The 12643-nt window shown below is 42.6% G+C and overlaps 1 protein-coding gene across 1 annotated transcript; it reads right to left on the minus strand.

The window, feature by feature from the left end:
- Nucleotides 1-6023: 6023 nt before the first annotated feature.
- LOC309714783 (uncharacterized protein) lies at nucleotides 6024-10943 on the minus strand. The gene is made up of 2 exons (XM_082547480.1): nucleotides 8963-10943; nucleotides 6024-6158 (listed from the first exon to the last, which is right to left on the minus strand). Exon 1 carries the CDS (start codon nucleotides 10868-10870, stop codon nucleotides 9242-9244), a length of 1629 nt encoding a protein of 542 aa, XP_082403606.1. The 5' UTR covers nucleotides 10871-10943; the 3' UTR covers nucleotides 6024-6158; nucleotides 8963-9241.
- Between the last annotated feature and the right edge of the window lie 1700 nt (nucleotides 10944-12643).

The following is a 12643-nucleotide window of genomic DNA, read 5'->3' on the forward strand; positions in this document are numbered from 1 at the left end:
TGGCTGTAGTCATTTTTGGCTTTCACTTATCCTGTCTGTATAGTAACATCTCATCTCACTGCACCACTGATCCAGTTCGTAGCTTATTGTTCTCCCTTTTTTTTCTTATTCAAATGGTAGTTCACCAACACCTGTACAAGCATCTGGAAGTAGTTGCTTAAGTTTTTTGTTGTGTTAAAATGATTCATAATCAAAATTAGGAGTACACCTACTAAATTTTGGTAAACACAGAAAAGCCTTTGGTGAGTGCCGTCACAAGCATATATTGACTATTGTAGTTTTATAATAGCAACTGGCAACACATTGCCAGTTGCCATTTATTAAACACACACAATAGCTGCATTTAACACTCTTGTCAGGTATGAAGTGACAGAATAACACAGCCCTGGAAATGTCTGGTAAAGAAGCAAAAGATGCACTGCTCTGCTAGGTTAGCAAGACAGACCGATCAGAGAGAGATGAAGTGCAAGCTACACTCCAACTTAATGTTACTGTTATCTGATGAAATCAAACTCGGAGGAGAAAGAACACTTGTCTCTTCTTGTTCCTGCAACTGATTTTCATGTGTGTGTGTGTTTCGTTTTAAAGCAGTTGTATAGTCCCACTTCATCTTGAAGTATTTATACCTGATTTGACACAAAGGAGACAGGCCCCTACACAACTTTCCTTGTGATAATATGGGGTTGTCTGTGAAGTTTAATATTATATTGTTTGGATAACTGATCCTATAAACATTAACTATCACCAGAGTTTACACTCTTGTTTTTGTGTCTTTGCAAATGGCTATGTTTAGTTCACTGTTCAGACTGTATAGACTATGATAATTACTTAATTTGAAGCTAAGTGTTTGTTTTTTTTTTGTCTTTCCTCATGCAGGTGCACTGTACAGGGTTATGAAATTAATCATACCGGATGGACAGACAGATCAATAGAAGAGCAGGCCAAGACTCCTTAGTGAGGAGTTGCATAGATAACACTCTGACTTGTATGGGATAACTGACTCACCTGGCTGCCGGGATATCGCATGTAAGCTCTGAAGAAAACGTTTCACATTCTGCACCCGTACCCAAGTCCATGTTGGCACCCACACAAGGCCACGGCACAAGGACCACTTTCACATTCAGCAGTTTGCTCCTCCTGTGACTACTTAGCACTACACATTCTCAGCACATAAAGTAACGACAGCACGGTGAAATGACAACTGTGTTTGCATGTGGATGTGTACACACAGCCGCACACAAACCTCCCTTTTCTCCCTCTATCACTCTCTTTCTTACACATACATCAATACAAAGCACAAAAACACACAGACAGTGAGATACTCAGAGATGCACAGAAGGGGGGTGGGGGGGTTTACCATAGAGACTTGGACTCATTGATCTTCTCAGGAGGGGGTTAGTGGAGATCAATCTCCCTGCACAACAGTGACCCCTGGTGGAGGACTAAAGTTCCCCTAACAACCAAGACAAACGTCTTAGCAGCTCCTTCCGCGTCCCCCGTTATTAATAAATAAATAAATGAGGCAACATCTCAAATTCCAAAATAATCTTTTCATGATGCATGATGTAAAAACTCTTAGTCGGACTGAAATTGCCATTTCACTTTTTAAATTGCGAGAGTGAATAATGAGCAGAGTACAGAGGGATTTTATTGACACGCAAGGTGAGAGAGGTAGTAAATTCAAATAAGATGTATCTGGTTTTCCATCATCTCTGTACACATTTGCACACAAAGAACTGCAGTCTGGATGACAGAACTGGGCAGAGGGAGGCAAAGGCTGCCCCCATGCAGTGCTCAGTGCATGTGGAAATCATTTTTCTCTCCATGCACCTCCCACACCATTTTTCCATATACCACAGTTAAGACAAAGCACACCACTACTCATTCCAATTATGCACCAGATACAGTAGGAACAGCTGCAAGACTGTTTCTGACAAGAATAGGTAATGAGCGATTTATTTCAGATTCATGGGACAAAAAAGGGGTACTTTATTTGTTTCAGAAAAAAATGGTAGAGCTGACATTTATGGATTAGAGCCAGCAAGCAGTTCATTAATCAAACAAAGACACAACTTATTGCATAATATCTAGTTGGATTGGTCTAAAATAAATGTACTGTGCATAAAATGTAAATTTAATTCATTGTTTCGTTCATTGCCATTTGGTCTGACAGTGTTGATTCAACAATCTAAATGTTATATACAAGTAAATATGCACAATTGTTTCAATATCTTTAGTTTTCTTCTTCTATTAATAGGAACCCACTGATCATGACTGTGCCTACCTATTCTTGTGCCAGTATTTCTTTCATCACATTGCCCTCTCTGTTGTGCAAAGATTTATGTGGACCTTATACCACTAAATGTATAATGCATGAGCTTGGACTTATAAATATATCAATAAATAAAATGTAACCTGCCATCTTCTGTAATGTGTGAATTTAACTGCTGACTGGGACTTCTTGGTGAGCTTGAGCATAACAAAAATATATTTTATTGGAATGCACCTAGGGCACTAAATAATGTTTTTAACTGAAATATTGTCATACAAAATTGAGCTATATGTGCTCAATGCGCTTCCACTGCTGAGAGAGTGCTTTTCCCCTCAGCATTTTTCTCCATCACAATATCCAAATGTTCCCGAATGCCACCACGTGATAAAAACAATAATTCACTCTATTTTTCGCTAATGGTTCAAATCATTCTAATTACTACTTCATGACTATTAATTAAAATCATCATACAGTACCCAATAGTACTGAATTACTAACTTTAATATAGTAACAGAATATGACCTTTTGTCCTTATACTCACAGTGTGGATAAAGATTATTGCGTGCTCTATGCGAAGTCGTTCATAGTGTGGCGCAGATTCAAAGTAGCTCTAACTGACAAGAACCATGCTGTCATTAAAAAGATGTGTTGAATACTGTTTAGTCTTTACTTCACAGAACAAAGGCGCTTGACTGTTGATATGATTTGGCAATAAATTATGTTAAGCACTTTTAAGAACAGTAGTGAGGCATAGGTGCTCTGTTTTTTCTGTAGCATGTTGAATGTACTGTTTTGTTTCTGTAAAGTAAAAACTGATATGAGTGCAGCACAGTGATTAAAACAGAATTTGTTTTCATAATGTTGTTTCCTACTCGAGTCAAGCAAATATTTGCTCAGGATGTTTGGGTGAAAGTCAACGATTTATGGTTATTTATGTTTTTTTGGTTGTTTATTTTTGAAGAGGTTTACGTGTAAAAGATGGAACTAACTCCATCGAAATTTTGCAGAGTGCATCTTGGTTTATCGTACACGTCACATATGTTTTCAATTGAGTTAGTTTCAGAGTAGGAAAAGCGTTTTTAATCTGAGACAAATACCCTAAATAGTGAGTTTGTAATAACGTTAACAGTGATGAGAGGATCAAACAAACTGAAATGAATTGATGGCTCGTTATAACATTGCTTTGTTTACTATAACAAACAGGAGGAAACAGAAAAGACACGCTTCCCTCAGCAGTTGAGGTAAATAAAGGTCAGTGAGATGAAATAAAGTTCATGTCGATAAAACAACATTGTTCCCAGACTTCTCTTCACTTGTAAATGTGGACACCAGCAGAGATTTTAAAGTTTATGTATTTATTTATTTCCATGTTATTCAGTGCAACAATTAATGTCATTCATCAGTCATCAGTGAACAGCTTGAAATCTTTGATCGCTCAGCTTGCCTTTATTGGCTCTCCCCCCATGAAACACCCTTCAGCGATGATTGGATTTCAGCTGGATTACACCAAATGTTAATATTTTATTTCCTCACTTCGAGAAAAAACAATGGAAGAGGATCGTATGCCCTCTGTCAACTCTACACCTACATTTTCTAGATCTTGGAGGGTGTCTGTGTCCACTACAGGGTCAGAGGGTCAGAGCTGTAGGAGCCAAAGGTCTGCATACTGTGAGACTCATACTGTGAGAGCTTCCAGGATCAGGTAATATTTGCAGACTTTTGGTAAACTCTCATTACCTCCCTTTTAGAAATGCTGCCCAGAATATAAAACTTAAAATGATGTGACACTGGTAATTAAAGTGTCCAATAGCAGCAGAGGGAACGTTAAACCTCACATATTATACAATTGATTATAAACAAGTAAGAGCAACATATGGTGTGGACATTACTTATTCCAGAGACTGGGTTCACATCTTATATCCATTTGTGGTTCGGTAAAGGCAGCAGGGAAATACTGGAAAATGTTTTTTGTAAAAGATGCTGGTTCAATTACGTGATAAAGTTTGCTCTGCACTAATTTCAGCAAGGTTGCTGAAGTCCCTCCTGTTCACTTCTGTGATAGCTGGATCACCTCCAGTGTGTCAAACTATAATTTGATTATTTTTTCAGGAAAGCCAGAAAGCCCCCCAAAAAACATTCATTCTCAATGTAGCTTAGGAGATGAATTCTTGATCCACAACCCACTGAAAGTCAGAAAAAACAAAAAAGTACTGTGTATGATCCTGGTGTTGCCCTTGACACACTGCTTTCAGGTTTGGACGCTGCAGACCTTTCAGCTGAAAACTGCTTGTTCACAGCCAGAGATCCAGCTCTAATCACCAGTGATGGCTCTCCATGAAAAATCTGTGTCACTTTAAAAACAAAATTGGGTGTTGGCTTTCTTCGCAGATTTGATGTTTGTCAGGAGAGGAAGGTACAAACAGCTGCTGCTGGAAGCTGTCCAGACATCTCCAGAGAGACGACCTTGAGAGGGAGAGCTGGCCAAATTTCAATCAGGTGAGGTTTTTAATTTTTGCAGTCCAATCCCTGTAAGTTTTTGATTACATGTGTGATATATGAGAGGAATATGTGAGGATGATATGGGAAGTCTTTATGAATTTGCCTGAAGAGACGTCACTGAAGTCAGATAAGGTTGAAGACTGCGATCCAAGTAAGAAAGACAGAAAGAAACATGCTGTCTAACTGGTTATCTTGCTTTGATTTGGAGCCTTCTTCTAATGTCTAGAAATTGGTAGCTCTGGTAGTGTTATCATTTTTTAAAGATATAGCTCCCCTTGGATTATCAACAATGTCTTTATCACGTGAAAAGAGCTGCAAATAGAGGGATTGAGTTTGACGCATAATAAGGAAAGTTAATCTGTGGAGTAAGCAGAACTTTATATTCACCTCTTACTTTTAAAAGCGCCATCTTTTTTTTCTTTAAAAAAATCAAGTTTTACATAGACATATATGTTAATATTATGACATTAAAACTCCACTAAGGCATTCTCACTGCTTCAGTTTCTACAAGTAGTTTTTGAATGAAAACACATAACGAAAATACACAAGATGAAACATGTTGCCAGTTAACATTGTGATGGACTTCTTTTTCTAATTTGACTATTGACAAGCTATGATAATAGATTGTATTGATAAAAAGCACAATCTGGAATCTGCATTAATTGTCCTTTAAAGCCTGATTACTGTTGCAAATAAGTGTTGCATGACCAGAGAGATGACTCACACTTCTGTAGAAAATGAAGACAATCATTCAGCCTCATGTTCGAATTACCAAGGCTTTGTTACAGCGATTCCATTATGTTCTTAGATCTCCATAATTGAGTGCAGTATCATTTTGCATGAGTAGAAAAACCTAAAACCAAACTGACTCAAACTTTAATGCACCATTGCCTTATTTCAAGAATCCTTATAGTATCTATGGTGTGGAAATCATATGAGTGCTTCCCACCTTCAGCAAGAGCGATATGACAGAAATCACAAATCATAGCACTTCCATACGTGTCTTGTGCTTTACATCTCCAATGCTTGCAGCATTTCCAGCATTTGAGAGGCGTGATATCTACTGGCCCATGTATCTCTTCCATTTTAGCTTGCCAGTGGTACAGTATCCATCTCCATTACATGGTCACAGATGGATAACAAGGCCATGCCTGGCACAGCTCACAGAGTGGCCCTGTTCCTCTGAGAATACACCCCTGCCATCATATTCAAATGGACTTTCTGCTGGCTGTCCCCTTGCTCTCCGCGGCTCACAACAAAAGATAGCAAGAGGTGTGGGAGGGAAGAAGAGGAGGAGGGTGGCTGAGGTGAGCCTGAGGTGGGCTGATGAGAAGAAGAGAGTTGCCATTGTCTCTAAGGGGAACAGGGATGCCAACAGTGAGACGCTCTGCAGACACAGAAATTAGATCATTTAGAAATTCAACTCTTGCACACCAATTGCTTTTCTCCTTCTGCTGTGCCCCTTCCCGCTCCACTTCTTGTTTTATGCCCTTATCGAGGCAGGTTGGAGGAAGCTCTGAGACAGGCTGACATGGACACAGACTACCTCTAAAGTCCTTAAAAGGTAATTGAGCCTTCCAGCCCACACCACTAATTTGTGTGACTCTGCCCACTAGCTAGCAGTGTGAAAACAACAGAAGGAGGGAAACTGAGGAGCGCTGGGAAGAATGACTCCCTCGGACACAATATGTTAATTGGCTCTCTACAACTGACAGCCATAAGAAAGGTTGAGGCTATATGGAGGAGAATTACCAGAAAGGGCATGGTCAGGAAAATGATAATGGCTAGTCCCTGCAGCACTGGGAGAACTACTCTTTCATCACCATCTGCAAAACGATAATCTTCTAGTGATTTTGTGCAACAATAGCAACCATTATAATGAAATATACTGCACTGATTTCTAAAAAAGAAGGAAAAATAGAAGGAAAAAAAGCTATTCGACTGAAACAGTAGGGACTCTCAGAGGCCACTGCTTACAGTGTGTTAGGGGCAATGGGTGTTTGTGTGTGGAGGAGAGGTTTACTGTGGTTGTAATTGAAAGACAACTTCGAGACCTCAAAGGAGTCTACCAGGTATGCGGAAGGTACAGACCCGCCTCTTGCCCTGCTTTAAATTCACCTCAAGAATTTGATTTCTTCAAATGCCAACACTGTTGGAAATGAACTATTTGTCCAGGGTCTGAATGATGAGGAAGACCCTCCCATGAATCACCTTCAGTACCTCTGTGGCCTTCAGCCTCCTAATATCCATATCTCTTCACTTTCCTCCAATCAATAATGAGATGACGCCCTTGGAAATGCAGGATAGATTACTCAAATGGGGTATTATATTTGTTGAGACCACAGAGAGCAGCGCCTTTCTAAACTAGATTGACATGACGGTGGAATTTATTTTTAAACCTACACTCAGAGTTTTAGGTACAAACGTTATTGCGATTAATATTTAGTGTCCATAAGGCTAAAGGAATGAATGACTCTCATCCACGATGCTGACACATAGTAACAGATTTAAGACTAGGTAAACTTGTTGTTTTTAATATGTAATCAGCCAATTGCAGGTCAGGATTTATTAATGTAGTTCAGATGAAGGAGATAACTCCCCAGAAAAAAATAACAGCAGTAACGGCAAGTATGTCACTTCTTAAAAAAGTAAGTTTGACAACTTTCATCTGTTTTTTTTTTCTAATCTTAATTTTGATTAAGATGAATTTTTAGGCATTTTATTAGTTTTATCAATGACTTCATTGATCATTTAATTACAGATTGTAAAGTTTAAACAGATCAATAAACAAAGGGTATAACAGATAGCACAAAAACACCTAAAAAATATTTTCACACACGAAGGACATTATGCATATATATTATGTACATTATTTAAATTTAAAAAAATAAAAATGAATTCTAGATAAAATAAAGACAACATAAAAACAGACTGCCTACATTTTCAAAGTGACCTCACAGCTGGCTAGAAAAACATAAGAAACAGATTTGAAATAATTGTTGTAAAAAGTTGAGCGGTCAAAGTTTACCTCGTCCACATCTGCTGCCGATCACCAAAACTCTCATTCACCATCCACAGCCCTCCTCAGCTCCTCTCCTCAGGCCAGAAAACTGTTTGGCTGCCGTGATCTGAATTTCACTTTTTATTTACTCTGATTAGTTCTCCACACTCTGGACTCTCTGCTCAGTTCAGCTACGTTTTCCTGCTCAGAACAGCCAGCAACTCCGCCACACCATCGGTTACGCTCCCCACTCCGCCCCGATTCAAAATCCCAGCAGAAATTATTCATATTTTATTTAACGACAGTACGCTAGATATTAATTTATCAATCCCATTTAGCTAGCTCTGGCTAGTATTACAGCCGCCTTCACATTAAAATGCATGTAAACAACCATTTTGCCAGACAACCTGACATTTAGTACTTGGTGAATGTGGTGATTATTTTTTATCATTTTTCTTCTGATCCCGTACACCTGGAGCTTCAGTATTTGATGAATAAGCCTATTTTAAGAAAAGTCAAAAACATGACGGAGATTTAATTTAACAGAGTTACAGGATTTGTTTTTTTCTTTGGTGGTTCTGATGTTAAATTACTTTGAAAATTGCATGGTTGTTGGTGGCATATGGGTTGGCCTTGATATTGTAGAACCTGCTGATCTACTGGGATTTTTCCACACAACTTATTCTTGGATTTGCAAAATCAAAAATATCCAGTGAACAGAAGGTCAGAAGAAAATGCCCAGGCTGTTTTCATATCCTTGAAATAAATATGTAAAGAAATCCCTCAAACGGACGAGCCCCCATTTATGTTACACACCGGCCCGAAGCCGGGGTGCGACACAACAAAAAAGATAAACCCGATACATAATAACGACAAAAAAAATCACACCACGGCAGAATGACGAGAGTTGGTTAATTTATTTACTGAACAGGTAGCGAGCTTCAGGGTGGGCGATGCCAAAACAACAAACAAAACACACTAGAAAGAAAAACAGAGCTAACTTACCTCCCACGATCCCAAAACAAAATACAATTCTCTAACCTGTCTCCCTACCCGAAACAGGAGAAAAGAGGGGAATAAAAGAAAACGGCTTCCCACCCCTACAGCTACCAAGCCCAGGTACAACCCCTTTTTCAGCATTAATATTGCAGCCCCGTGCAGTCACACACCACGACGGTCCCCAGACACACAGCTCACGGGAAACCAGGAAGTCTCCTCGCCGACCCAGTCCAACCCCTTTTGTAGCTGGCCTCTTTCCTTCCTCCACCAATGGGTGGCCTCCACCTGGAAACAAGCAACACTGAATACAAATACAAACAATAACAACACCGTACCGCAAATAATGACCCTGGGTCATAACACCCCCCCACCTAAAATCAAGCATCTCATTAGAGAGATGCTAGACCTAGTATCAAAAACATTAAAACAAACAAACAAATCGAACACTTCCTAGGGGGAAACCAGACTCATCAGTCACTGTCTGTGTCATCACTGATGATCCCCTGCAGGTTGGCCCATTCGGACATTTTCCTGCGACCTCTGTGGGTATTGTTTTCCTGATCACTGTCTGATTCCGAGTTTAGAGTGCGCTGATATTCAGAGGACGGACAGTCCTGTTGTTTCTGACTTGCTGAGGCACCCCTGCGTGTAGGTCGACCTTGTGTGGTAATGATGTTGTTGACATCAAGAGCAGCCAGTTCTTGAGCTTGCTCTCTCTTCATTCTGACCTTTTTCCATTTCTGAATAGTTGGCTGACCATGTACACCAAGCTCTTCAAGCTCCTTCTTCAGAACAGCCACCTGGGAGCGGCAGTCCTCCAGCAGCTTCTTGTAATTTCTCCTCACGCCGCAGAGGGCAATATAACGTTCAAGCCTCGCCACCGATTTGTCATCAGACTTTGGTTTTCTGGTGCTCTCATCTTTCTTCACACTCTTCTTCATCTTTTTATCATTTGTTTTATCAGTCTTATTTTCTTTTTCATCTTCCAAAGAAGGTAGTGATGAAACTGAGTTTGGGTCACTGGTTTTCTCTTCCACTTTTGTATCTTCTTTTTCACTGTCAGAAGACTCGTCGCTCCTAATTTTGTCACTCGTTTCTGACTTGCAGTCTCCATCTGATTCGTTTCCTGCATCACTCAGTGGTGTTCTCCTTCCTTCATCTTTACTGCTGGTTACTGTCTCGACGTTCATTCTCACCATTTTCTTTGGACTGTCACTGCAGTTGCTTTCCTCACTGAGTTCCTCATCAGAAGACTCGTCACTGTCAATTTGACGATTTTCATTTCTCTTTTGTTGTGATTTTTTCACCTCTGGCTCTTCACCATCAGCTTGAGATTTGGCATTTTCTTCATCATTGCTGCTTTCTTTACTTTCTGTTTTGTTGTCCTCTTGAACCTCAGATTCTGATGATGAGCTTGAATGATTATTTTGTGATTTCTTTGCCCAGGATTCATCTTCACTCTCACTCATGACCTCGTCATTTCCATTTTCTCTTTTCCTTTTGTTCTGGAGCTTCTTAGTCTCTGAGTCACTTTCACTTTCATCATTATCCTGCATTTTCATCAGTTCCTCTTGCACCACCTGTTTCATGAAAGTTTTTACTTCTGGCCTTAATGAGTCACATTTGTTGTGTGTCTGATATCTCTTTTTTAAAATTCCCAAGGTCAGCGTGCTCAGGTCTGCCTCGTCACGGAGTTGACCACACACAAACCTGCGGATACCTGCTGCCTCCTTCTCCGACACCATACTAAAAACCTTCGCCGTCCCACCATCTACCCCCGGAACAGAACTATCATGCGGCTCAGAGCCGTCCGGAAACATTTCGGATATGTCCACCTCACCACCCAAGCGACGAGCTTGAGCACGAGTAACCACACATGCCGGATAAACTGTGGGGTCACCCAGCTCCGACGGGAATTGGCATAACCGATCCGAAGTAGGACACTCAATAACTTCCGGCATAGCCGGAAACACTTTTCCCCCGGCCAAGTCATTTCCCAAAACAAGATCAATGCCTTCAATTGGCAGCTGATCTCGAACCCCCACCCGCACAGCGCCCGATACGAAGGACGAGGTCAAAGTAACCGTATGGAGAGGCATGCGTAAAAGACTCACCTTGATACCCCACACCAGCAAATCAGAACCACAGTACGACTGCTGAGAGAAAGGCACGACTCCATGCCGCGCCACCAAATGCTTCGCCCCTGTATCCCTCAAGATGGTGATCGGAACCCGGTCCCCCGCATCACCAGACAACGATAAAAACCCCGTCGAAACAAACGGTCGAAACACCTCATCTATCCCCCGCGGAACGACGCCAACCGGCATTAAGCTAGGGCGGGTTACCGCGGAGCAACACTGCACGGCCCCCCCCGAAATGTCGGCCCGCGCCCCCTCCCTCGCCCTCAGCACGGGACAAGAAGCAACGAGATGACCGAGCTCATGACAAAAAAAACATCGGCGGTCCCCAGCGGCCACCGTAGGGCTACGCCGCGAGAGCGGGGGAGAACGCCCCCCCCCCACCTCCGGCAAAACTCTAGAACCCCGACGTAACGGAGGGGAAAAACCCCTCTTGTGCGTCAAAGCAAACTCATCTGCCAGAACCGCCGCTTTCGCGAGGGAAACGACCTTCTGCTCGTTCAAATAAACAACCACCCGCTCCGGCAGACACCCCTTGAAATCCTCCAATAACATCAACTCCTTCAACTGTGCAAACTCCTTAACCTCACTAGCCTGGCACCACCGATCAAAGAGCAAACCCTTCTCGCGCGCAAACTCCACATAAGTCTGATCCCCCCCCCTCACACACTGCCGAAACTTCTGACGGTACGCTTCAGGCACCAACTCAAAAGCACGCAATACGGCAGCCTTAACCACACCATAATCTAAGCTCTCAGATGCTGACAGGCTAGCCCACACCTCCTGAGCCCTACCCACCAGCCGACACTGCAACAGTAAAACCCAGACCTCCTCCGGCCACTTTAACGCGGCAGCCACACGCTCAAAAGCAGGAAAAAACGACTCCACCTCTGATTCACAAAAGGGCGGCACCAATTTAATGTGCCTCCCAACATCAAAATCCTGACGGAGAGCCGGGGCGGGACCAGGCGCTGGCGGCGCAGGGAGCACAGAGGGCGCAGGCGTGGGCGGCATAGAGTCAGGGGCACGCGGTGGAGGTCCGCGCTCCAACTCCAACGCCCTTACCCTCAAATGCATCGCTTCTACCTCCAACCGGTGACTACTCAACTCCACCTCCTTAATGCGGAGCAACAACTGGAGCTCCTCCGCCGACGACCCCACCACCGGAGCAGGAGGAGCCACAGAGGGGGCGGCCACAGGAGGAACAGACAACGGAGCCAACGGCTCCATAGCCGCCCCGCCCGTCCCACCAACAAGCGGCACGCTCGACAGCAAACCCCGCTCGCTCAAAGCCACCGTGACAAGCTGTCGCAAATCATCCTTTTTCACCCCCGCCGGCGCTCGCACATCAAAACGGCCCGCAATAAGCAGCAAATCCTCCCTCCGACACCGACTCAACTGCTGCAAGGAAGGCGCCTCGGCAAACTTATCCACATCAAACTCCATCCGCGGCCACCCACACAAACAACCCCCAAAAACACAAAAAAACCCCACACACCCACACGAACCCCACTACACACAAACGACCCCGAAATCCCTCAAACGGACGAGCCCCCATTTATGTTACACACCGGCCCGAAGCCGGGGTGCGACACAACAAAAAGATAAACCCGATACATAATAACGACAAAAAAAATCACACCACGGCAGAATGACGAGAGTTGGTTAATTTATTTACTGAACAGGTAGCGAGCTTCAGGGTGGGCGATGCCAAAACAACAAACAAAACACACT

Source organism: Aulonocara stuartgranti (assembly GCF_965226115.1).
Source record: "Aulonocara stuartgranti genome assembly, chromosome: 9".
Taxonomy (NCBI): Eukaryota; Metazoa; Chordata; class Actinopteri; order Cichliformes; family Cichlidae; genus Aulonocara; species Aulonocara stuartgranti.